This window comes from Aspergillus fischeri, genomic scaffold (genome assembly GCF_000149645.3).
Source record: "Aspergillus fischeri NRRL 181 1099437636266 genomic scaffold, whole genome shotgun sequence".
NCBI lineage: Eukaryota > Fungi > Ascomycota > Eurotiomycetes > Eurotiales > Aspergillaceae > Aspergillus > Aspergillus fischeri.
Window position 1 is genome coordinate 1626630 of NW_001509760.1, and position 26542 is coordinate 1653171.

Sequence of the window (26542 nt, forward strand, 5' to 3'; positions counted from 1 at the left end):
CGCGTATATGAGGGATGACACGATTGATGTGGAAGCTCATGTCGACGATCACAAAGAGACTCGCTCAATGACACGTCAGGACGGAGAAAGTGGTCACCATTGGCTGATCGGAGGTCATGGGATGATAGTCGTTTTGCTGGTAATTACGGCTTCAACAAATGCCGTGGTGTGGGTACGTCAAGTGTTACGTACCTTGACCAGCAATACTTCACTCCCGTGCTGGTGATAAGTCGTCAGACAAACGACGACTGTCACCTCCATCAATGGCTGTGGCTGGCCGCCTGTCTCCGTCTATTTCACTCCTTTACTTTGTTTGCTCAATTCTATTCGTCAATCATCTTGGAAGGCGCTGGTGGATTGCAAGTCATCGCACTTAGCGATTACAAGTTAGGTCTATTTTCGGGCGCGTTCAACATCGTGGGGTTTCTTTTGATGTTCGACTGTGGAATGTCAGGGTCTAGAAACATCTGTACATATTACTATAAAAGTCTGCTGGAATGGTTAGACTGTTTTTCGTCGAGAGGTTCGGATTCCTCTCGCAGGTTATTGTTGACAACAGGAGTCTCAACGATGAAATTACGATGCATTTCTGAAAATCAATCGCCTTAGAGCTGTCTTTTCTGTGGATCTGTAAATTGACAAGCATACATAGACACGGAAAGTGTCCTGTGAAATGCTTGCATTGTGTCTCGAGGATGATCCTGGTATAACCTGTTTCCATTGTTCGTCCCACGTGCCCCGATTCGCAGTAGCCTATCCGTCGACCTTGGCCTGCACCTATCAGCATTACGTCTCTCAACTACACTCTGCAAGCCAAACAGTAATCCTCGGGTTCTGTTCAATGCGCAGTACAGCCTGACCTTTAGACGATCTGCTTTGGTACATGAAACCTCTATCATAGACACAGAGCCTTCAAGATGGCTATAAGCCACGTGCGAAACACCCTTGCGTTTACCGAAGTAGACGAATCCAACAATCCCACAGCAACCTATGTCTATTCCGAAACTCAAGAACATGCAATCAATCCACATGAGAAGAGTCTCAGCAAACGGGGAAGGGTCGATGTGATGGTGTGTCAAGCCTTGATCTCTGGACATATACTACTTGTCACTCTCAATGCAACTGCGGACTCGGCCATTGATCTTTTCTGTCGATATAGAGACGCTAGACATTGATTGACAATATACCAGCATCCTTCTTCTACTCCCCCATCGCCATGGTCTCTAATGACCTTCGTCAATCTGCTCGTCGATGTCTTTCTACCCTCGGGGTATCCCCACAGTGTTACCGATGATTATCTGCCGTAAGTATACCTTTCGGTTCTTAATAGGACATGAGTTGCTAATCATACAAAGGTATCAAATCTTCGTAAGGACCCAATTCCATGGACTCTCGACACCTTCCGCTGCGTGCGGTACACATCACTCTCCAAGAAAGCTGACGCCTCGCCTCAGGACTCACTCCAGGCATTCTGCAGCTCCATCGCCGGTCTCTTATCCTCCAGAGCCGTACTCCAAGGTGTCGGCGTCGGCAACGCGAACGCCTCTCCAACCTCCGCTCTCCTCCTGCATATCCTGCAGGACTCCTCCGGCCGGATCGCCACGATCCTCTTCGCACATCGCGTCGGGACGGCTCTCGAGCCCGAATGCAAGATGTACCGCCTCGCGGCCGATGTGTTCAACGACGTCGCCATGGTCCTGGATTGCCTGTCGCCCATGATCCCCGCGGGAGTCGGCCGCGTCGGCGTACTGAGTGCGGCGGGCGTGCTGCGCGCTCTGTGCGGTGTTGCCGGGGGCAGTTCCAAGGCGAGTCTCAGTGCCCATTTTGCTCGTGGAGGGAACCTCGCCGAAGTCAATGCTGTAAGTGGCTGCGGGATCTTCGAAAGTCAGTATATTGAACCATGTCTGTAGAAAGACTCGTCCCAAGAAACAATCATCTCCCTGATCGGGATGCTGGTAAGCTTCGTCTTTGCGTAGTCTTGAGATGGCGGGACAGGTGCTCACGCGCAAACACACAGGTCGGCTCCTTCATTGTCTCCCACGTCACATGCTTCGCAGCCACCTGGGCCAGCCTCCTGTTCCTCCTCACCGTCCACCTGGGCATGAACTACGCCGCCGTGCGCTCCGTCCAGATGACCAGTCTCAACAGACAGCGCGCCAACATCGTCTTGTCCACCTTGCTCGAGTCAGACCTCGCTCTGGATCCCCGTAGCCTCAGTCTTAGCAGGGTAGTCGACCATCCAACGCCATCGCCCACCCCACAATCTCCCTTGACAACATCAAGGCCACCGCTGACACCCGCCGATGTCTCCAAACAAGAAAGGATCTTCGAACCAGACGGTATCCTAAAATGGACGTCCGCTTCCCGCGAATGCCACAAACTCGGATACTGCCAGATCGGCGTCTCCCTCGACCGATTCCTCCGCCTGTCGTCGACAAGCACCAGCGCCAGCAGCAGCACAAGCACAAAGATACGGACATCACCGAGCCTCAGGACCACTGTCCCAATGCCTGAACTCTCCTCTCTGTTCACAAAGGAGGATTATCTCCTCTACCTGGTGCGGCGCGGAAAGGGCGGCCCCGTCTGGTACGCCAGTCTCGTCCTCAAGAACACGTGCTCCGCCAGATCGCAGCTGAAAGCCTGGACGCATGCATTGCTTGCTGCGCGGGTCTTGCACCTTTCCTCGTCTGAGGACGGAGACCAGCAGATCTTGGATGTGATAGCGCGCACTCTGGATTTCCTCAATCGCGACGCGAGGTTCGAGCGATATCTGCAGAGCCTTGAGGAGGCGGGTTGGGATTTGACTATAGCAGCTTTGGAGACAAGCTCTAGGCGGAGGATTCTGGTAAATAACCACCAGTAGCGATGCCGTCTATTTTACGTCTAAGAAAAGAATTACATAGACCTTTGCAGGGCAACTACTGGACATTGTACAGCCAAAAGGCAGGTCAGTCGTATTGGGTATCTATATACATGCCAGAGAAGGGTGTTCGGATATGCGAGCTCCAAGATGCGAGATATGTCAGCATCCAGAGTCGCAAACATGAGTCCATGCATCGTCAAATAATCAATCATCATCAAATCATCTAGGGACAACGAGGTCGACCTCGTCGCTCACCTAGACGACAAAGCAACGCCAGGATGAGTCACCTCCCATCCATTTTTTGCAACAACCAGATTCTATATGATTTTGTGAACCCAGACCAGAAGAGGAAATGCTCGCTCGCTTGACCTCTCACAAAAACTCCTGTTATGAAAATGCACCCAAAAGAACAAATGCCATGCGTTGCACCGTTCACTCATATCCAAATAGTCCAAATGCGAAGCGATCGCTTAACAACCCAAATATGAATCCGAGTATGCATGCAAGCGTGAGGGTATGCAATCGAGTAGTGTCTATCAAATGATGCAGCGTAAAACATGAGAAAAGAGATGCCCAAAACACCTTCTAGGTGGTCCGATCCGCCGGATTGAGAGGGACCTCCTAGACCGAAAGAAATAAAAGAGCGATCGGTCGATAGAGTAGCCGTTTAATCGTCCATGGAGGATCGCAGATTCTGACTGCTCGAGCCCCCGTGGCCCGAACGCTTCTTGAATCCGAACTTCATCCCCATCTTCTTCCAAGGATTCTCGGTGCGATGCTTCGGGCTGTGACCCAAAGTCAAGGAGGGCTCACTCGAGGGTGGTGTGGTCGGAGGAGTCATGGGTTCTCCAGTACTGTGATTAGACTGCGTACTTCCTGAGTCGTCGGTCAGAGCAGAGTCACCGCTGGTAGTGGACGAAACCTGGCCGGAAGTGCGGTTACTGGTTTTGCCCATGGAGGTGACAGCGCCGAATGAGAAGTTGGAGCGGCTAGAATGGCCAGAGGGAGGCCCCGAAGAAACCGGAGCTCCCAGCTCCCGGGAGGATTTGGGCGAAAGCCGTCTCCCCCTCTTGACCACATGTTCATCTAAACTCGGGTTCGATACAACGGTGACATCGTCTTCGTTCGAGAACAAGGGCTCCGAGAGCGGCAAAACATGTGCGGATGTAGCATGGGCGTTGAGAAAGGGGAGAAAGATGGACTCTTCCATCAGGTCGTGGACCAGTTTCACGGCGGCATCCAGTGTCTCGGGGGGTGGGGGAATGTGCGAATTCGCGTGTTGTAGGATCTCCTCCCGAACTTCGCTGCAAACATTGATCTCGCGTGGAGCACCCGGAAGGACGTATGCGGTCAAAAGTCGCTGCCAGAGCATACGCAAATGCTGGCTTTCGGGGCAATCGGTCACAATGGGTGACTCTCGCAGTTGATGGGTTAGCGAGTGATACGTCTCCCGGTACCGCTTGGCCTCCAGAGTGAATTCCAGGGTCTCGAGACAGTGATTTTGAGAAAGATACGCCATAAACGCGCTAAGGGTATATGGAGCAGGTGCCGTGTTCGCTAGCACCTCATCAAGTGTTGGTCGCATAGGGCAGAATGCACCCGGTTGAACATTCAGACTCAGCGGACGGGAGCCGGACGAGTCCATATCCTCGTCCGACTCGCTGTCTGACGACGATGACGTCGGCGAGAGTTCGGGCGTCGTAGTAGGAGAGTTGTTCCAGAAGAATAAAGGAGGGTACAAAGACCTCTTTTTGAGCATCGCGTATAGCATGCGGCACCCTTTTGATCTTGTTGAGCAATTTGTGTTACTGAACACAAAGTTGTCCCCTTACCAGAGGCGTATGCAAGTCGTGGGGCTTCTCGTTATCACGTATTTCACGGGTCCTCAGGGAGTCCCCAAATTCCCTGACCCGGATTGCCGAACTGATGACGAACACCGTGGGCGAATGCTTGGTAGTGGAGTGATGTTGAGTCAATCTGTGAATGCAGCCTTCCGACACGGAACCCAAGATGCAAGAGGCCGTAGTGTATATGGTTTGTATGTGTCCAATCGAAGGCGCAGAACGGTAGAAGAAGGGTGTTGCCGTATGGTAAGGGAGCGGATGGTTATGATGATTCAGTTATCGTTGAAAGAGGGGCGAGGTCTGATAAGAGACAAAGGACCGATTAGTCTGCTGCCTGCCGGGAGGTGTGTGGTATAAGGGCGTGAATATAATAAGGCAATAATGAAACAGGGGTTAAGAGTACAACAATAATAGTAAGACAAAGAGGTATATCCTAGAAAGGGACAGTCGACATAAAAGCAAAGGTGAAAAGATCTCAGAAAAGGCACATGGATTCAGGAAGAGGGGAAACCAGTAGATTTGAATGATAGCGAGACCGAGAGTGAGCCTAGAGAGGGAACTGAAAGTGGAGAGAGGATTCACAATCGATGATCAGACAGACCCTTCAGAGTTCCAAACCCTGCACGGAAGCGTCGAGCAGCCGGGGGGCGGTTGGGTCCACAGGAACGGCACAGCCAAGGAGGAAGGAGGAAGGAGGAAGGAAAATGGAAGGAAATTACTTTTTCCAAAAGGGAGAGGGAGGGAAAAAAAAAAAAAAAAAAAAAAAAAAAAAAAAAAAGGAAAAGGAAAAAAAAAAAATGAAATAATAGAAATACAACCTTAGGCAGGAGAATTCAATGGATCCTGAGTTCCAGACTAACCAGCAATCGAATCAAATCACAGATTGGACGATTCGACCCAAGGAAGCGCTTCTTTTGCACCACAATCAATTTGGGAAATGACGATACTTCCCGGTCGATCGTAGCAGGGAAGGGCTCCCCCGTGGTCTACGGAGTACTATTAGTATCTACTCCGGAGTCTGTACTGGTTCTTGATCGAGCCGACCTCGGCGGATAAGGGGAGCCACTAGAACACAAGGCAGCGGAGAGAGTGATGATCGGACAATGATGCGAGAGCGCTCTTCTGTACGAGGAATTTTGGCTGCAAGAGGAACACAGATCAAGAGGATGAAGAGGGAGGAATGACCGGCAGTTCTGCCCTTTTTCTATTCCGTACCAAAAATCATCCCATTAAGAGAGATTTTTACTGCAATGGAAAGCGCAGAGAAGACAGAGAATAATGTCTAATAATAAGAGGAGCAGGATCACGTCATGTCTCCTCTCTAGGGCTTCAGGTCGACCAGATAAAGAACAAGAAGGGAAAATGTGCTCGTAACCTGAACAGAATCTGGAAGCCTCTGGGTGGGGAAGTGGGCGATTGAATCGTGCTCGCCACTGGTCAGGAGATGGAGGGTGGATCATTCATCCAACTCACAACCCATGCCAGACAAGAAAAAGAAGAAAATTCCAATAGGGCAGAGATACTACGCCAAGTGGGCCCACTACCGCATAGGACCTAAGCGCTGAGTGGCTGAGACTTGGGCACCAGGCGATTTGAAATTTCTGGAATAATGAAAAGAAAAAGGAAGAGAGTTTGTTGGATGGATATGGTAGGAGTGGAGACCGGCGCCTGTCCGTCCAGTTTCTCTCTGCGCTTCTCTGCCTATCTATCTGTCTCGTGCCCTCTTGTTGTACTGTACTACTCCGAGCGAGTGGAATTGGATCCCGTAGAAATCGGCCTTTGATCATTCAATGAATTGACGGGTTGGAAATTGTAACCGACCGCAACAAGGAACAGAAAGGAGCGGGTAGGAATGATGAAAGGGGGGCGAGGAAGACAGGAAAAGGAGCAGTATCACATCAAATCAAAACCAAATAATACTTTAAAGAGAGTCGCGTCTACTGTAAACGAATGGGAGGTGGACAGATTCCTCATTCCATAGGTCCTGTACGCAGATCCCATGCGACCTTCCGCAATGGATTATCTATCTGCTACGTTGAATCGGTACCCCAGTCTTCAGCAGCAAGGGAGAGAATCTTGAGGGATTTATCCAGGGATTTACCCCGGTCTGAGTTTCACAGATGACAGAATGTTGCAGGAGTAAAGAGAGTAATGATGTAGGTCTGACTATCTACACTCTACACTACGGCACGGTAGAGAGACCCGAAGCTTAAGGTATCACAGCAAATCCAGTGAGATTGGTTGGTACTGAGAAGTGTCATAGCTCACTGCAGCTCTACTCTCATAGGATTATTATTAATGACGAGATGCTGTAAGATTAAGCTGAATCGGATGATATGGAGCGTTGGATCTATAGCTCCAATATACTTTTGCGCAAACTCAGAGGAGAGCACCTGATGCGAAGCTCACCATAGGTGGCCGCCAAGTTCTCGTATCCCGACTTATTGAACCGCAAGATCCAAGGATACGGAACGCAACTTTTCGTCATTGTTGTGGTACTCATGTACCTGGATAACGTCGGCGATCTGCCATTTCTTTGTTGACGCCTTCGATACCATGGCACACGAGGCCAAAAGTTGAGGAATCTGATCCATCTAATTGGGATCAAGATGATCTGCGCTGGTCCTAACTACTGAGATAAGAAATCACGCATCTCAGTTCGACGGCTTAATAGTCAGGGAGCACATGTTGGCATATCCAGCGAGTAAATAGCTCGACTTTCTCAAGAGTACGATCGCACCCACATCACTGCTAAGGAGCTGCTTCCCAACAACGCAACCAACCTAACCGTAAGAAGGCACAAAAGGTTGACAAACAGTTGTGCGTCGCCCACGCAGACGTTTGATTGGCAAAAGCAGTTAGATCTACAGGTTGCCAAGAAGGCTGTGCTGCCAGAAGCAAGGGATAGTACGAGGGAGTGACACCACATACTTTGCTAGTGCGTTGCTGGACTGGCCGATTGAGAACAACCCCACAATGTTCAGTGCTCAGTGCTCACTGAGCTCACTCTTTGCTGAAGGGCCACCAAGTGCTGATAGGATCGTAGAGAAACTCACAAAGGGAGTGCATAACCAGTGGGTCCTGGACAAGACGAGAGCTTCCCAAGCTCATAATCATCAGTGATGGCTTGATGGAAGTTGGCTCTTGATTTGCGCGAGTCATCATCGCTTGCATAAAAGAAGAGTTATATATGAAGCTCCGTATGCGCCCAGTTTCAGATAAGACACTGTCTGACACTCCGATGTACTTCTGCGATTACATATGTTTGTGTCTGCAGACATGGACATATGGCTATTGGTAACTTAGAACGCAAACTATAACGCCCAGTGCGAGACCATTTCTCAAGTGGGTGTAGTCGTACTATCACCCCAGACTGCTTAATTCCTTCGTTGACTAGTACTCCGTAGATACTCCGTATCTGCAAGGGCCTGCAATCTGCAGCTGCAGCGCAATCAAGTAGTCGCGTGTGTGTCACTGCGTGGTTAAGATCCATATTCGAGGAATGTGACATCCCTTCCTCCCATTCTGACACCTCTTGTCAACGGTCGAGGAAAGGGATGGAATGTTTCCAGAACGTTAAGGGAACAGCCAAAGAATCTCGCCCGAGGAATAATAATACTGCTACGTAGTAATGGGACTAGGTTACTCCGGACATGCCACAAATCAGAATGTGGGAATGCCACCTTGTGAGCAAATGGGGCTGTCCGTGGTTGTCAATGTGGCTATCTACCAGCCAGTGGCTGCTAACAAAAAGAGGGGTGGCTTGCGTGTGCCTGTGCGTGTGTACATAACGATCACCAGCGTGTGGCTAATCAACTCCCTTCTCTCTTATTATTGCTAGGGATGTGCGGACTTCGCTGGGTTATCGCCTGCCTTATCATGTCCTTGACGATAGGACCTGCAAGTCCGCTATGCAAAGCGCCACACCCATTCCTGGACTCCTGGAGACTAATGACAGGGAACAGCGAGGGTAACCGCAGTCCTCAGAGTGCAGCAGGCAGCGCGCCAGCCTAACAACGTGTGTGGGGCCTTGGTGGGACCTTGGCTGGGCTTCATGGGGCCATGCCCCAGCCAAGACTCCAAGGTACGAAAGCCCCAAGGTGTTGCGGGGCGTTTAAGTCACGAGGTTGATCCTCAGCCTTTATATGGCTGTTGGGAGAACTTCAGACCATTATTAGCATCAGTGGTTTCGAGCTTGGTTCGTCGCTAATTCGTTGATTTAATCCTCGGAATGCGCGGTGATTGGCTTTCAAGAGTCGGGCATCTGACCCGGAAATACGGCGCTAAGCAGGTCTTGTCCGTGGGTTGACTGCTCGGTTGACGCCGACTTTGACGGCTCTAGCCTTCATCTGGTTACTTTTTTAGGCAAGTGGTGATTGTTTCAGGTCAATTTGGAGTTGGATGTCGCGAGATCAGTTGTTGGAGCCAGTCAAGCCAAGACTACGTGTGGCCAGAGAGGAAGAGCATGGAGTTTGACTCTGCACTCCAGACTCTGTATACGCTCTCTAATCTATATCTAGCCTAGTGTCGAACTTAAGTATTTCCTTAAGGCCAGTCTAGATCTAGCGCTTATGATAGCAGTTCATCTCTTTGCTGCTAGGTATGCGAACGCTGCTCTGGTCGTCGTTGAAAAAGTATGGTCGCGACATCGTCATCCAGAATTTTAATCTATCAAACAAGCATTCTGACATTCCTGTCGTCGTTACACCGCAGGTTCGACTGGAAATGATGAACGAGATCTACCATCCCTTGCTAGACTGTACTCCATTGATTGAGGGTTGGTAATGCCGTGTACGACAGGGATGATACAAATTGCATCATACTCTGTAGTGCACCGTGTCACTGTGCCACAATTCCAAGCCTATGACCAATTGCAACATCATACATCTCGCAGCCCAAATCTGGATATTGCAGATTACTTAGAATAAGAACCATCATGCAATGGCTTGCAAATGATGCAAGATTACCATTAGGCCTTATTATTCCAGCCAAGAGTCAAGACATCAATCCTTCCTCCGCTAAAAAAATGGACTGTCAATAATTGATATGTAACTCTCCTCAAGGCTTGAACGGACAACAGTTGAACAGCCACGTTCAGCCTTAACTCGCCAAGCCGGCGAAAAAAAGAACAAATCTTGGCCTTCTAGAACATTTATGGAAGCTGCCAACTGGAGTTACAAGAAGCCACATCACCGATAGTTCGTCAATAATGTACGGAGCGCAGAGTTGCACTTTTAGTAGCTAGCATCCTTTTACATTTCTCCGAAGATACTACTTACCTGTATCCATCAACCGAATCCTCCGTTCGTTCGATTTGCCACGTACAAATTTCAGGAGAATTAATGTCGCATAGCCATGTTACTGCACCATCATCACCAGTGTAGCCATTCCTATTCTTCCCGATGGTTATCTTTCCACAATTCCACTGCGGAGTACACTGATAGAAATCGAACGATCGTCGGACTTGGGTTTTAACACTGTACTAGCGCTATCATGATTTTTGAGTAAATCTGTTTACATCGTACCTCTCGTAGATATCACACCGATCTTTTAGTTTTGACTCATCGGATTCAGATCTTCGACCGGCGGCTCCACCACAAGTCTCGGTCATCCGGTTCGGACCATGCACTGCGAAAGATAAACAGTCACGAACGGAGTAGATACGAGGGTCCTCTGTCTACGCCGTTTCCGAAACATATGGGGATGTGAGTTACACTAGACCATCTCCTTCGTGAGACTATCGCCACTGGTCTGGAAAACTCTTCTTCGCGAGCTTCCAAAGCCTGCAGGCACTCTTGGGCATGTCAGTGCACCCGCTGTTGCCACTTGATATTGACCATTCAACTATAAACATAGTTGATAATAGTGCTACATCAATATATATCTCTACTAGACGCGAACACGGACGATGGTGGTCTATTCCGATTTCCGAGACAATCCGAGCAATTACTGAAATCGACTGCTTCTAGAATAATGCATTGACCGTAGGCTCTTTGGAACAAACTTTCCGTAGATACTGGCTAGTCTAGTAAATGCAGGAGAAAGTTCGGAGCTTACCGCAGGCTCCTCAGTAGCATCTGAGCTATCCAGCAGACAGATCATACGAAGCCAAAGTATCAAGGACTTACTGGTAGGCGTTGGAGTCGGACACGTCTGATGTCCTGGCATTGGAGTTTTCTCCTCCATCCAATGGTAAAAGATTCAACATCCAAGTCTGTCAACTATGCTCAATGTGCAGAGTACAGCAGTCTTCTCTCACAAGATGCATCTATCCACGTGTCGTGGGGCAACGCCACGTTGACCCTGTTGATAGCAACATTCGTCCAACAAAGCATTAGACTGTGCGAGCTGCGAAGACCAAAACCAAACACTAAACAGAACAATAGTCAACAGAACCCAACAAGCCGAGCGAGTCAAGCAGGTAGGTCGACTCGGACCTGTCCCTGGATCATCAGGCTAAATGCAATCTGCAGTGCTCCGCGACCTAATGTGCACCGGCCCAACAATGGGACCTTGGCCTCTGCTTTGACCCTCGGCTCTCGCCTATCGAGTCCTTCAGTGGAACATCTTTGCGGCCTGGATGCTTGGATGCCCAGCAAAAGGTTGTCGAGTCGAGTCTGCGCTTGACAGTTTGGGGTCAACCGGTCAAGACAAGGACCGTCAAAGGGATATACGGAGTAGTCTAGAAAAATTCACTCTGCAGGTTACGAACTTGGAGTGGATACTGAGTACTGGGTTCAAGATCCACAATTCTTCCGTTGTTGGCAATGCAGCAAGAGCAATTGCGAGTCAATGTGAGCTTTGGAAGAGGAGAAAACCGATAGCGTGTGAATCGGGTGATTCTGAATCACGCGAACCGATTCCGTCTCTGCTGAATTGCTTCATGCTTCTAGCCTATTCGGGTCATCAAGCTGTGCGGATTTCATAATCGACCACTGTGATGATGGTCTGATCTTGACAAATGGGGTGCCTCTGAGGCTGACCTTCGTCTTACCCTGTCTCAACTTCGACAGAGACGTCTGGATCAATCCTGTCATGACAGTTGATCATTGCTAACAGATTGTTCATGGCCAGGTCTACCCGGGGATCAACATCTCTCATCCATCTGTTGATCCGTTCTAGAATGTCTCAGTGGGGATCGTCGCACCCTCAGAAACAAGGAAATTAAATCCACACCGAAGACGCAGCCATGTCCCAGCACTAGGAAAGACGGGACGATCCCCACGGCAATGACTTCATCTGCTCTCCACCGAGGAGATCGGAATTTGGTTACATATATTCTTCGAGATGAAGCGCCAAATTTGAAATTGGGAGTGCAGTACGTACGCCCCTACACCCCATCTGGCGTATGGTGTGGGTAATATCGAACTTCGGGTCGGACGACGTCATATTTTCGAGTCCGATCTTTTTTTGCAACTTTACAGCGTCGATTGATTGTGCGGTGGGAAATCAAGCGATTCGCTTCACTGTGTCTCGAAGAGCCAATCAATACCCCGTCCTAACCGTTTTCTGGCTCTCATCCTGAGTGCCAAGTCGATCACTGGTTGATCGAAGTCCAAGTCCGATCCCAGGGGTCAAACCGTCGATCGTCACTCATGCCTCTATTCACAGAGCACCTTCCTGTATGGGAAGCGCCTGGCACCACACCAAGCTGGTGGAGTCTCAGCTACTCCAATATACAAATATACATACTGTGCAGTAACTCTCAGTATCAGCACCCTCAATCGGACGATCCTCAATCTTACGAGGAAATTTGGCCCGCCTCCCACCTAACTAACTTGGCTAGTCACTACACCTGCAACTGAAAGGACCTCGGCAACGTCATGGACTCATCTATCTCAGACGCTGGCGGCATACCATGCACAATGACGGCATCCTAGCATGAAGCCAGACGCAGTCAGACACCACTCACTGTATGTAGATAAGAAGCAAGCAAAGGCAAGGGCAGGGATTGAACGGTTCAATATAGCAGTCTTTACTCCGTAGACTAGCATTCCTCTCGCTTAACATAACGACCTTTACTGCAAGCCTGCACTCCTACCCTCTCGAAACTAGTCCTGTCGACTTAGCACTTGGCACTTACCACCTTATCACTAGTAGTGTCTCCTCGTAGAGACTAGAACTAGACACCTGGCGAATCCAACCCCTGCGATTCCCAAGGTCCCGACTCTGCATCTGCATGTGAGCAATCATTCCTAGATGCTAGTCTTGCAGAATACCCCCTCACCACCATCAGTAACAGGCTAGTTTCTCCGTAGGGAATTCACCAACCGTCATTCGCCATGCCTGAGACGGGGGATTCCATCTGTCGATCGCTGCACTCCATCATTTAGTTGCTGGGAGTCTCTCGTTGGTGTATGGCTGGAGGGTACTGAGTGGCTTCGAGCTGCCTTACGTAGTATAAGTGTGCGCTCTGCTGAAGAGACACATCAGACCACAGAATCCCTGCCATCGGCCATCGGATCGTCCGATTCTTGCCTCTGACGTCGGGACAAAGTTTCCCTTAGCCTGTCGAGTTGTCGATTGAGGTGAAAGACCAGCCCGATCATCCCATTGTTGATGATCGTTTCCAATCTCGATATGTCTCCTCTAGTGGAGAGATGTGGCACGTATGTAATAGTGTCCTACTGAGCAAAAAGTACATGCATAGTCTTCCAGTTGCGATTCTTGCATGGTCCTTTCAATTGTCTAGAGCTACCTATCTGTTGGTTCATAACCTGGGATCCCAGAGTTGATTCTCTTCAAAGAGACCGTGATACTTAACCACCCGGGCTAAAACGCCATGTTCCTTATGAGGATATGGCCTGTCGACTCCGTAGCAAAGCATACTCTGCAAATCCATCAAACTACTGGTTGTTATGGGTAAGACTGGAGTACAATGCTGGCTGAAGACTAGATAATGATTGCTCGATACTCTCCACACCAGCTCTCGGTAGTTAGCTGTTGCATGTGTAAATGTAGGACACGATGACTGCCAGGAAGAAACACATAGACGCTATCTTCACAGAACCAACCCGCTGCTCAAACATGAATACAGGCGCAAAGATTAAATTCAAACGCGGTATTATAGGACAGACGCATATATCAAACACGTTCCCTCTGCGACAGTTCATTCCTTCCCTGGCGAGTCGCATTGACTCGCGAAACGGAAAGGAGGAAAGAGAAGGCAAGACAAAGAGCACAGAGCACGATTGCGTGAGGGAACAGGCAGAATAGCGGAGCATGAACCAAGCACAGAATCACGCCCAGGGACTCCCTGCAGACAGACGCTCAGGAGCAAGGACGAACGAGAAGACAACAGACAGCCACAGGCCGCTTTTGAGAGGATGAACACCATGACCAATGGTGCATCCCACGTTGGACATATTCAAACATTTGTATGCTAAGCTTCGCGTGAAAACAGAGTGACTGCCCGATCCAGGCGGGAGGGACTCTTCCATCAAATGCACAAACGCCGCTTATTCCTCGGTCATTAAAAAATTACCATCGAATGACAGCCACGGCAAGCCACATAGAGACGGAAGAAGGTGGTGTGTGATGAGGCGAGGAGCGACGCGGCGACAATCAGGGTAGTGATCAAATAAACTGCGGCAGCAAACAAGACAGAAATAGAGATCTAATATTAAATGGCTTGACGCCAGAAATGCGCAATGGGAAAACTGGACAAAAAACACACATGCAAGGGCAAAGACAGATTCTCAAAGTTCGCCGTTCCGAGCCGTAGCACCATGAAATGAATGATGACTATGATGTTTGTGAGGATGACGGAGTATTCGGTAGGGAGGGTGCGAAGAGCTCCACGTTCAATGGGCGGGTCAAGCTCCAAGCTCGAATAAGAAGATGTCATCAGAAGAAGTTATAGCGAGCGTAGACAGGGCGGTTCTGTGACCCAGAACCAAGACCCATTTGATAACAGAAGAGAAAGGGTGAAAAGAAGAGCATGGAACCCCCCGAGCCATTGTGCACTCATCTGGGAGTGATGCCTGTATAGCCGGCTAGATCCGAACCAGGAGGGTAGTAACCCCTGGCAGAAAAATAGGAATCGCAAGAGCATGCTGATTTTCAAGCCCACCAAAAATTTCGACACAAAGAGAAAAGAGCGTTGAATGATCAACATGACCACAGCGTGATATAGAATTACAGAGACACCGTCGGTGGACCTTGTGTCAACCTGGAAGCTTGTATGAGCACGGAGGCATGACACTTGGGAACTTGGCAGATTCATCACCTACCGCAGCACAGCGCTTTCATCAATTTTTGGACGAAAGTAGGCTGCGGGTCATTGCCCTGAGTGCCCTGGCCTTGTTGGCTGTTCTTCGTGGGATTCGCCGGACTTCCCATGCGACCCGACAGATTCGCGTTCGAGTTCTGGAACTGCGCCTGGGTCGATGCCGTTGGTGTTGTCGCTTCCAAACCCCCGCTCTGACGTTTCGGCGGCATTCCGCCGGAGGCGCTTGGCCGGTCGCGCGTCTTCCCAGCTCCGGGTTTCGCTGGAGATGGGGGCGGGGGCTGCGCGGCGTTTAAACGGTCTGCAGTAACGCCAGGCCTCTGGCTGCCGCGGAGCTGCTGTGCATGGAGCTCGCGGGCGGACGAATTGGGAAGATTGTGCTGCAGGTGCTGCTGGGACGAATACGCCTTGTATTCCCAGCCCCTGCCGCCGTTCAGTTTCATCCAGTCATACTCTCCATCCTCTACTTCGCCAGCGTTCTTTAGAGCTTGGGTGAGCAAGTCCCTCAGGTAGTCGTAGTCGGGGGTGTCTTCGAAACCAAGGTTGCGGACGTAGGTAAGGTACTTGTTGAATTCCTCTTCATGATAAAGTCAGTTCCATCGAACGTCTACGGCTTGGTGAACAACATACCTGGATATCCTTCGCAGAGATCTTTGATGGCAGTTGTTTGCTTCTTTTCTCCGATCTTCTCGTACTTTTGCTTGTTGGTAGCTGCCTTCAGCCCCTGCCAGGGAAGGCCACCTCGTAAGAAGTAAAGGAAGACGTGGCCCAGAGCTTCCAAATCATCCCGTCGTGATTGTTCCCGTCCCAGATGGGTGTTGATACTCATGTAACGTGCTGTACCGGACAGCGATTTCCGTTCACGATAGGGGATGTGCTGCTTGGTCTTGGGATCTCTGTATTGCTTGGCCATGCCAAAGTCGACGACGTGAATCACATTTGCAGCCTTGGTGCCCGGTCGTCCGATGAGGAAGTTGTCCGGTTTGATATCGCGATAGATCAGATTCTTTTCGTGGATTGTTTGGACACGCGAAAGCTGGCAATGCAGTTAGTATCGAGCACGCCGCAGGAGTATAAAACACAGCACGCACCATCTGCTTGGCGACCATCACTACGGTCTTAACAGTGAACCGACGATTGCAATGATCGAAGAGGTCTTCAAGACTAGGACCAAGAAGATCAATGACCAAGATGTTGTGCAACCCTTCCTGGCCAAAGTAGTAGACATTGGGAATGCCAGCTGTAGTCGAGTCAGAATCATTGATCAGCCTTTGTATTGCTATGTGAACTTACGGCATCCGACCAAGATCTTGTATGTCCGGTACTCATCGCGCAGTTGAGGTGCATCGCTCTTGCGTGGTTCCTGTCACAGTTAGATCATCAGGAGTCATTGGATTCGAGCTCGCTTTCGAGTAAAACATACAAACTTGATAGCCACCTGTTGGTTATTCAAGAGGTTTGTACCCTCGAAAATAACACCAAAAGATCCTTCACCAATCTTCTTCCCCACTCTATAATGAACTCCAACAACGTTGGACGATGAAGATGCCATGTTCGCAACCGTGTCTCGATATCAGGTTAGACCGACTTCGAAGTGACGACTCTGGAGAACCCCTTCGATATTATATCACGTGGAAGACGAACTGCACTCAACTGGGCCGTCAGCAACTGAAATGACCAGAAAATGGCGAGTAAAAGTGACACCGAAAACCGAAAACAGATAACTTGAATCCCAAATCTTGCAGTCTACTCACAGATGATCGTCGAGCCACGTAGGAATAAGAACAGGTTTTGTTCCTTCACCAAGCCGGACCATTCATGAACGAGTTCGAGGTGCAGCTAAATCGATCTTGACAATAAAAGGCGAAGCGGAAAATCGACGACAAGCCTAGGGCTGTTGAAGATGATTGCAGCGGTGATACAGATGACCTGGGAAAAGCAATCGTCGGATTTCTTGAGGATTTGTGTACAGGGAGACTAGAAGTCGAGTTGGTTGCTCCGCGGACTGGGACTCGGGGCTGCACACTGGCAATGATTGCGGTCGGGCGAACACCGTGGAAAATGGGAGGATGGGGAAAAGGAAATAAGGAAATAAAAAAGGGCAACTCCCAGGAACCGACAAACCAACTGCGTGGCAGCACGATAAGCCGCACTGTGCAGCGGTTGATAGGAAGATTGGAGAGCTGGAGGAGAGGGGAGACTCAGCAGGTGAAGGAGAAGGAGAGAGGAAGTTGGGGAGTTGGACAAAAAGAGAAGAGGAAACGGAGAAAGATGGAGGACGATGAGTGGTTAGAACGGGGGCCCACGCAGCGTACACCAGTCAGAACTGCAGAACAGGATTTAGACTAGGTACCTACCTACGGGGGAGGGAAAGGAAAGGAAATGGAAATAATGAGGCGGAGAGAGTGTGAGAGCCAGAGTTTGGTGCTCACTGCACTAATACCAACTAGATACCTTGCGATCCGAGAGTGAGTTGAGAAAAGACGATACCTTAGATTTCTAGGCAAGGAAAGGGGATCTGGTTGGATGATTTGGCTGAGCGAAAGAAATCTTGAACGACTGTCACTGGTCGAGTTAGGCTTCTTGAGTGCCTAAGGTACCGACCTCAGTACCTTTACCTTCCGTTACCGCCCCCCATGTACCGGCCAGTATTGTACGGCCACAGAACGGTAATTTTCAATGGTTGTGGCCAAGATTTCTGTGAAATTTGTCAGGGTTTGGAAATGGATGAATGTGCAGAGTAATTCGTACTGTATCTACCCGTACATTACTCAATGAATCACCTTACGATACCTCCTGGCTAAAGTACTCTAGTATTCAGTCTGAGACCCTCGATCCCCTGTAGTTAAAGGGGCGACAAAGTGACCATATTATTATCGCCCAGTGAGGAAGGGGGCGATGGTCAAAGTTCACAGGGGATAGCTAAGGAAAAAGCGGTAATCCGTAATCATTTTCCGTACGTACTCTGTACTTTGTCCGATGTAGTATTGGACTCGGGGCCGCTTTGGCTCAGGGACTCACCATTTATCTATCCGGCGCTCGTAACGTTTAAAGATGGAAAAGCCGGTGTGGGTTATGCTGGCGTCGGTCTCAAGCCTGCTAGTGATGAGCCAGTAAGGAACCAGATTAGCTCAACAGAGAGCTGGAGCTCCGAGCTTGTCGAAACTAGATATCTAGTCTATCGAGACTAGTGCCTGAAGTAGTAGTACTCCATTACCACGTATGAGTACTAAAGTTGGATCAAGTACATAAAAGGAAACAATCCATCTTAACTTTGATAAGTCGCAGAATTGTGTAAGGGAGTCGATTTGGAATTTGATCTGATCAGGACCTTTTGTTACTGCGGTTACTATCATATTTCACTATTGATACTATCAGGTAAATCCCTGCAGACTACTTTCTTGTACTGCGGAATGTCACATGGTATTTAGGTTCGTCAGTGTCTTTGGTATGTTACATAACGGTTATAAACCGGCTCGACCTGACAAGTACATGAGGTGAGTGAATAGCTCGCCAGGTCGCCAGGTCACCAGGTCACCAGGTACATGACTAGTAATTACTAGTAGGTTACCAGTAATTACTAGGATTATGCTTGCCAGGTTAATTACTAAGATTTTATGCTAAGCTCACCAGGCTGAAAACCTGGTGACCTACCTGTATTAGATTACATGCTAACCAGTAGTACTAGTACTACTAGTAGCACTAGTAGCTAGAATAAATTACCTACCTGGTGAGCTTCGGTAATGCATTAGTAATGTATTATAAGAGTTATGCAGATAAGCATAATTCTAGTTATAACCATCTTCTTCTAGTAACGTAATCCACGGCCGAGTGACGAATACAACTGAGTGACGAGTTTTCGTCGCACCCATACTGTTTCTGAAGCTTTCCAACAGCAAAATATAATTAAATTAGATTATATAGTAATTAATTAAAAAGCTATTTATTAGGACAAGTTCTTATTATATATCCAATGGACCAACAGCCACTACAGCGCGGTGGAGCTCGCTGGCGAGGGGCAGGTGCAGACTTATCAACCTGCTCATTCCGTGGTATATCAAGCTGCTGAACGCGATTTTGACCTTCCTGTACAGATAAAAGGATATCATCACCTAGATTAGCACGCCTTCTTGCCTTCTTCCCGATCTTCCGCTCATTTTCAGCCCGTAGAACCTTAATTTCTTGTTGCAGAAGAAGGTTCATATTCATCACCATTTGAGCTGCCTTTTCAAGATGTTGAATATGTGATACTGGGCTGCTAGAAAGCTTCCTTTTCTGAAGACTCCTCTGCAGGCTACAGACCTTGTAATCTAGCTGCTGAGGATTCTGAGGTGTTTGGAAAGCAGAAGAGATTAAGCCTTTGACAAGAAGTAGTGGTGTTGGTGTACAAAGTTGAAAAGTGATCTTTTCAAGTACTTGGTCCTGATTAAATGGTTTAAGACCAGCACCTGCAAAGCCACTGCATATATTCTTTTGATTAAAGACTTTTTCACGCGCAGGCAGATATAGGTGCAGAAAGTCTTCTTTGTCAATATGGTTGTTTCCCATGACCATCATTCCTTCAACTAACTTCCCATATGCGCGTTTTAGCGGGCCAAAAACGCCAACATCCAGTGGCTGTAGAAGGTGGGAAGTATAAGGTGGCATGCAAAGGCAAATGATTGCATTTTCCTTGCAGAAAGCATCAAATTCTGCAGTCTGGTGGCTAGAATGGCCATCAAGAATAAGCAATCTCTTTGCACCAGTTGAACTCTGCCGCAAGTGTGGCTCAAACACCTCCTTAAGCCAGCGAAGGCCTATTATATCAGTTGTCCAGCCATTATCACTCTGTACAATTGACCAGGTTTAAGGAACTACTGGTTCTTAATACCAGGTAGCCTGTTACTCCTTCTCCTTCAAGATAACCACTAGTGGTATAGAAACCCCCTTTAAGCTCACACATTCAATGATTGTAACCCATTCACGATTCCCTTGAATAACTATACAGGGTCTCTCACTGCGATCCACTGCAGTAATAACCTTGGATGTTATACAGAGTCCCATTACAAAGCCAGTTTCATCAAAGTTCCAGATATCATCTTCATGGATGCCATGTTCCTGAATAGCTCCATGTACAGTTTCAAACCACTATTTTATAACCTTTGGATCCTCCTGCTTTGCACACTGGTATGTAATTCTCTAATTATATCTTGCACGTAATTCAGGACAGCATTTAACAAAGGAATAGGCCGAGTTAACTCCAAGCACTGTGGTAGAATCTTGGGAGCGTTCACGAAGTAAAATCTGCGCCATTCCACGCAGAAACTCTGGCCAAATTGAAAAGCCTCACTTATCTGCATCTAGCACTCTCTTCATAAGGACCTCCTCTTCAATAGCTGTTAATTTATGGCTATTAGCGCGTGTTTCTACGCGTGGTTTTGTTCCTTTAAGCTGACGGCGAAGGGTAGCCTCAGATACGCCAAATACTTCAGCAGCTTTCAATTTTGATTTAATTTTTTGCGTTTTATAGGCAGAGATAGCCATTTGCATGCAGTTTTCTTGGGATAAGGGCATTTTATATGAGCATAATGAAAATCTGACGCGTTGTTGAATGTTGGTTTGAGTATTTTGATGGGTGCGACGAAAACTTGTCACTTAGTCGTATTCGTCACTCGGTCGTGGATTACGTTATTACTAGTAAGGAAGCTTACATAAAGAATAATACTGTATAATTCTTATCTATTTAATATTTATTATAACCACCTCTTACTAGTAATACTAGTAAGGAAGCTTGCATAAAGAATAATACTTTATAATTCTTATCTATTTAATATTTATTATAACCACCTCTTACCAGTAATACTAGTAATACTAGTAAGAAAGGTTAGAATAGTTAGAATATTAGATAACTTAGTTTTTTTATAAGATAAAGCCTATCTATATAGTACCTAGTAAATATTAGAAATATCTAGTAATTAGTAGTAATAAATACACATATCTTTGCATAACTCTTATAATACATTACCAAAGCTCACTAGGTAGGTAATTTATTCTAGCTACTAGTAGCTACTAGTAGTGCTAGTACTACTAGTTAGTATGTAATCTAATACAGGTAGGTCACCAGGTTTTCAGCCTGGTGAGCTTAGCATAAATCTTAGTAATCAACCTGGCAAGCATAATGCTAGTAATTACTGGTAACCTACTGGTAATTACTAGTCATGTACCTGGCGACCTGGTGACCTGGCGACCTGGCGACCTGTATAATCACATGAGGTACACATATGTATTTTAAGATCTGTTTACAATTTGATTCTGTCCCCAGCTTCCCTGAAATTCACCAGTAATAATGTATACCAGTTCAAGAGCCTTTGATAAGCGCCACCGATTGGGTTTTGCGACTCGACAGTTGTTCGTGTGGCGACAACAGCAGCCGGAGTTGGCATTGCTGCGGCGGAGACGCTTCAGACATGATAGCCCCTGATACCGTTTGTACCTGACCAGGGGATGTAGCGCGCACATTACTGTATTTTTCTACCCAATTTACCTCCCTAATACCGACTGGTACGGAGACAAACGATCGGATACCCGTAAACCCTTTATTGATCTAGAAGCGTCTCTAGGAATGGCTTCGGCTAGATCTCAAATTCCATAACCGATGGTCGAACGGCAGAGCGCCAAACAAAACCGACTGAGTGGTTCACAGAATCCTGATCCGAATACAGAGTAGACGACGGATTGGCAGGGAAAAGAGGATTGAGTATGGCACTATCAACGGCGCAGCAGGATCTGCCACGTCCCACTGGCCCACTATATGATGCCATAATAACTTCATTTCTGTCCGTCTCCCTTTCCTTGTGGGCCACTCGAGTCTATCAAACCTTGTTGGCGTGAAACGCAGAGTTAGATTCATATCAGCATCTTATTGGATGATGGTTACCTGCGCAAGCCAGGGCAGGCACTGGTCATGCATGGTATCTTTGTGACTGTCGCGCATCTGTTATTCATGTTCCACAAGAACCGGACTCGATCTATCTAGCGGCTTGTGATTAAGCTTACTGTAGAAAAGATGATTTAGAGAAGAACAATGGGAAAGTAATCGGATGCACCTTATGTCAATTGCAGGGATGCAAAGGGCCAGTCAAACATGACAGGATCTTGTTTACATCGAGCGCACGAAAGTTAGCGTCACAGATCGAGACAAGGATCACAGTTCGTCCTCTGCTACGTCTTCTGCTTCGCTCCCAAGCTCGGCCGCAACAAGGTCTTGCCCTTCATCATCTTCGTCGCCTTCTTCATCACCATCCTCCCCTTCTTCGCTGCTCGAGCCACTACCATCGCTCTCGCCATCACTCCCAGGATCGTAGTCTTCTTCGTCCTCATCCTCCTGGTCTTCGAGCTCGCGCTGAGCCTTTTGTAATTCGCTCTCCTCCGCAGCATTGTCGCTCGCGGTGCCAGCAGCATCTTCCTCTGCCTTGGCTCCATTGATATTGTAGCGCTTAGCACGTCGCGCTTCTGCCAGACTCGCGTCTTGTAGACCGTGTTTCTTGATATATGCATCAATACCGGCATAGTCAGCCTGATCAATCATGGACAGCTCAAATTCCTGCGTCTCGTTTTCATCACCATTGTGAGGCCGCACCGCGATGTTGAGGTTGAAAGTGCGCTGGAGGACTGAAGTGTATGAGACCGACTCAATGTTCTCAAAGGCGAAGAAGATTAATGGCTTCTTGAAACCGAAGAAAATACCCGTAGAGAGGAAGAAAAGATAGCCTGAAAGATATGAATTAGCTCACTGACGAAGGGTCAGAATTGGGGGACCCCATACCTTCTTTGCTACCACGGAAGGCTTTGACATGATAGGCCTTCTCCGCCTTTCGATGCGCCTCTGGCATAGCACTCACAAACTGCCTCTCATCCGGCCGGACGACTTTTGTATGCGATAAATTCTCATTCAATACCCGTCGAACCAAGGCCTCAGCTGTCTCTCCATCACCAGTCCCAACCTGCTGCCCATTCCCGGAGAATGCAGCCTTAGCCGGTCCATCGGAGACAGTCCATACCATGGACTCGAACACTTGTTCGCCTTCCGGAGGCGGGTTGATGCCATCACTGTATTGCGGGATGATACAGAAGTTGAATTGTCGTTGAGACTTCTCGGGCACGGGAAGGCACAAAACATGTCCTATCAAACGTACGGTCAAACGTCAGCGCTCTCTAGCTACCAAGCACAGCGCGCTCAAAACTTACGTATTCTATCCATTGGAACACCAAATTCCACTTCCTTTGATGTTTGGTTCCGCGCGCGCAGATAACCGCGCCCGGCAGTTACCTCGAGGGTGAGCTTCTTGCGTTGCGGTATAGCAAAGGAGACATCCTGCATGTAGAATTGTAAAGGCGCTTCCGCCTTAACATCGCCTGAAGACTGTGTATCGCCTGCGACATTGCCATTCTGGAGCTTCCGTTTCTTTGCGGCAGGGCCTTCGTCGGCCTCTACGGGCTGGGTGGGTGGGTTTGCGTGCCTGGCCAGCAGGCTGGAGGTGTATTTAGCGATATCCTCGAAGAGAGGGACATGTTGCGGGGTACTCTCTGTTAAGGGAAAAATATTAATGTTAGCTTATATTCCCAGCAGCATCTCGTAACTGCAGAAGCCTGACAGAAACCAAGATCGTGGGAGTGTGCGTACCAATCGCATCATAAACTCGTTTCTTCAAAGAAGGTTCAGCAGCGAAGGCATCTTCAATGGCAGGGATACTGGCTGAAAGAGCCTTCGTAGCAGATCGGTTGATTGTAGCAAAAGACATGACGATATAATTACAAGCTACAGCCCCAAATAACAAAAAGAAATAGCGAAGACGGGGCTGAACTTTTTTATGTGTTAGAAGAAAGGATGAGAGACAAAATCGGAGTGCGGATAGATGGGATGGGATAAAGCACCACGGGCCCTCCCCGGCGGCAAATCGCTCGAGATGACGCTCCTCTATCTCCATTGTGTTCATGCTATGGTGGCTCATTTGATAGGCTATTAGATAGCCATTGTGTTGCATCGCAAGCAAATGATGCTATTGCGCATTGAGCAGACAAAAATACTTGGTTTCTATTTTCAAATCGGTCTTATTCTCTTATGCTACAGTACAATTGTATACACGCAGTTGAATCCCAAGGAAGAAAGGTTGAATACAGTATCCCCAGTAGAACGTCATATGGAATCTAAGCAGAAGACCCAGCTTTCTTCGCCGCATTCTGTTGCATGAAATTCGCGATGAAGCCAGCCGTCTGGTCGTCCATAATGAAATTTCCGTCGGCGTCCCGTCTGGCGCTCATACTGTCGGCCTTCTTAGCCCGCAGCATGGCGAGGAGTTCACCCTTGGGCGTCATCAAAGACCTGCTTTGAAGATACTCCTTTCTGAGGTCCTCCATCTTCTTCGATTCAACCCATTCGGGGTCGTGCCTCGTCCGGTACTTGGAGAATGGGTTGCGGAGCTCATCGAGGACGCTAGGAGGGAACGGGGCGTTGTGCAATGAAGGAATCCATGTCGGCGTCTCAACTTCCATACGGAGTGTGTCCCATTCCTCATCCTTCATTGTTGCGGGTTCGCTGCGGGGCCACGGAATCTCTATGTCCTCGCCGGCAATATATCTGGTGTGTTTCGGGGTGTCTGTGCCGTATTCTCTCTCGAGTATAGGCTCTCCTCCATAGACGTGCTCAACCAAGACGTCCCGTGTGACGCCCGTCTCCGGATCATCGAGCGCAACCACGAGTCGGACGTCATCAAGCGAGATCGGCAGGTTTACAGAGTTGAAGGGGGTCTTGTTTCCGTACTGCTCGTTCAACCACTCGGGGAAATGCACATCGGCCTGCAGAAACCGCCGGTCTTAGTAGGTAGTCATGGATCGTAGGCAACCGTAAAAACGCACCATATTGAGGTCCTTGACCATCACAGTCTCATTGTTTGGGTCCACCTTGATGACCTCGCCGATCTTGCCCTTGTCTCTGCCCTTCATGATACACACCCGGTCACCCGCAGCAATATTGATGTACTTCCTGCGCAAGTGCTTGGGTATCGTCGGAGGATTCATCGCCTGTGGGCTCAGAGAACCAAAGGTCTTTCCATCGAGACCTGCATCACGCTTTGGAGCGAGAGGCCCTCGCAACCAGTCTTCCCGGCGTCGTATTCTCTCGGCCCGGACATTGTCGAGTTCTATGCGGTTAAAGGCGAAACGCTGTCTCAATGCATCTTTAAATTCTTCGCGCTCGGCGGCCTTGGCCGCTCGGATCGCCTTTCGCTGAGCCTGGTTCCTCGCTAGGGCTGTCCTCCTGATAATTTTCTGCATCTTGAATGATGCTGTCCTAGCAATGGCCAATTGTGGATCACCAACAGTTCCTGAGATATCACTCGGGAAGGGAAAATTGCGGCTTCTGGGTGCACGTGACCGACAATGCGTGGAAGTTAGGAAGAACCAATGGGAGGCGTCGGATATTGTACTTCCTCTCAACGAGTTATCAATAATACCTAGCAAGCAGGTGGTTTTGTCTGCAGTCTCTGAAATCTAGTGCTGCTCTTGTCAAATTGGAAGCTTCTGCACCAGTTAGTCAAACCCTTCGCCGGATATGACAACTTTTACTAGTTATCGAATCTTTTATATTCTGTAACTGGTTACGATACCGACGAAACATATATCATGAATGAGTTCCAGATTTGCGTTCAGTTAGAACTCTCTAAATGCGACGGTACGAGTGCTGGATCTTGTCTTCTACTCCCACCAAATCAACGTTAAATACTTTGCCCAGAAAGCATAATAATAATAATAATAGCCAGACGGTTGTGTAGAGTGTATAGGCTCGGCATCGAGCAATAGAACGATTGCATTTCCGGTATAATAGTATCTCTCCCCGGCTCTATAGCGCTTTCGTCTCGATCAAAAGCATTTTGTCAAGCCAAGCTAGCTCGATAGTAGCCGGACTCTATGCAGGGCCTTACACCCACGATCACACCAGATTGCGCCATCATTGATGGCTATTCGTCTAAGACCAGGGACGACTCAAACGAGCTCCAGTGTGCAAGGACGAGGCTTTCCACTTGGCTCGCACACCCATTGCCACCTACGTGGATCGCAAGAGAGGTGAGACGACAAGGTAATCCAGCCTCATGGAGACTTGTGGCATGTGAAGAATCTGACGAACCGAGTTCGTCTCAGTCATTGACCTTACCGCTTTGCGCGGAACAAGGTTCATGTCGGAGGGTTCGCCATGAACCTGTTGCAATGGCCTATCACATGGAGCTGAACTGCTTACATCTCAAGCGGAAATGCGCACCAACCAGACATGTTCCCTTCTCGGGGTGATAAGGCGAAGAGCGGTCGCATGAAGATACGGTTTACCTTAAGCTGAGTGTATATCAATCAGCGTGGACAGCCTCCTGTTTTGATATGAAACTGTTTGCAATTAAAAACCAAGCACTGTAGACAGTCACGTAGCAATCGACCTTGATCCATTCCAAGAAGGACGGTCACTCATCTTCATGATCCGGAATACAACCTGCAGCGGAGCAACCCCATTCTATCACTGGCATAATGAGGCAAAGGCCTGGAGAGGCTTCTGACGAACCAGAGGCCACTGAAGCTCTGACG

General features: G+C 48.5%; 5 protein-coding genes across 5 annotated transcripts, besides 8 other annotated features; 1 reads left to right on the forward strand and 4 right to left on the reverse strand.

The window, feature by feature from the left end:
• Positions 1 to 917: 917 nt before the first annotated feature.
• Positions 918 to 2863, forward strand: NFIA_052500 (RUS1 family protein; the record flags this gene model as incomplete). Its single annotated transcript, XM_001257801.1, has 4 exons — positions 918 to 1070; positions 1356 to 1859; positions 1911 to 1955; positions 2018 to 2863. The coding sequence occupies 4 exons, from the start codon at positions 918 to 920 to the stop codon at positions 2861 to 2863; spliced, it is 1548 nt and encodes a 515-aa protein (XP_001257802.1).
• Positions 2864 to 3530: 667 nt separating this feature from the next.
• Positions 3531 to 4622, reverse strand: NFIA_052510 (regulator of G-protein signaling domain-containing protein; the record flags this gene model as incomplete). The annotated part of the gene is made up of 1 exon (XM_001257802.1): positions 3531 to 4622. The coding sequence occupies one exon, from the start codon at positions 4620 to 4622 to the stop codon at positions 3531 to 3533; it is 1092 nt and encodes a 363-aa protein (XP_001257803.1).
• Positions 4623 to 5383: 761 nt separating this feature from the next.
• Positions 5384 to 5408: a microsatellite.
• Positions 5409 to 5450: 42 nt separating this feature from the next.
• Positions 5451 to 5504: a microsatellite.
• Positions 5451 to 5505: a microsatellite.
• A 9426-nt stretch (positions 5506 to 14931) lies between these two features.
• NFIA_052520 (casein kinase I) lies at positions 14932 to 16487 on the reverse strand (the record flags this gene model as incomplete). Its single annotated transcript, XM_001257803.1, has 5 exons — positions 14932 to 15512; positions 15566 to 15971; positions 16027 to 16175; positions 16229 to 16298; positions 16359 to 16487. 5 exons carry the CDS (start codon positions 16485 to 16487, stop codon positions 14932 to 14934), a joined length of 1335 nt encoding a protein of 444 aa, XP_001257804.1.
• A 1961-nt stretch (positions 16488 to 18448) lies between these two features.
• Positions 18449 to 18477: a microsatellite.
• A 496-nt stretch (positions 18478 to 18973) lies between these two features.
• Positions 18974 to 20488: a mobile genetic element.
• A 118-nt stretch (positions 20489 to 20606) lies between these two features.
• Positions 20607 to 20782: a microsatellite.
• A 185-nt stretch (positions 20783 to 20967) lies between these two features.
• Positions 20968 to 21005: a microsatellite.
• A 131-nt stretch (positions 21006 to 21136) lies between these two features.
• Positions 21137 to 21172: a microsatellite.
• A 946-nt stretch (positions 21173 to 22118) lies between these two features.
• On the reverse strand, positions 22119 to 23715 carry rtt106 (putative negative regulator of DNA transposition (Rtt106); the record flags this gene model as incomplete). Its single annotated transcript, XM_001257804.1, has 4 exons — positions 22119 to 22684; positions 22740 to 23096; positions 23162 to 23500; positions 23598 to 23715. The coding sequence occupies 4 exons, from the start codon at positions 23713 to 23715 to the stop codon at positions 22119 to 22121; spliced, it is 1380 nt and encodes a 459-aa protein (XP_001257805.1).
• A 406-nt stretch (positions 23716 to 24121) lies between these two features.
• On the reverse strand, positions 24122 to 25246 carry NFIA_052540 (mitochondrial 54S ribosomal protein uL24m; the record flags this gene model as incomplete). Its single annotated transcript, XM_001257805.1, has 2 exons — positions 24122 to 24769; positions 24830 to 25246. The coding sequence occupies 2 exons, from the start codon at positions 25244 to 25246 to the stop codon at positions 24122 to 24124; spliced, it is 1065 nt and encodes a 354-aa protein (XP_001257806.1).
• Between the last annotated feature and the right edge of the window lie 1296 nt (positions 25247 to 26542).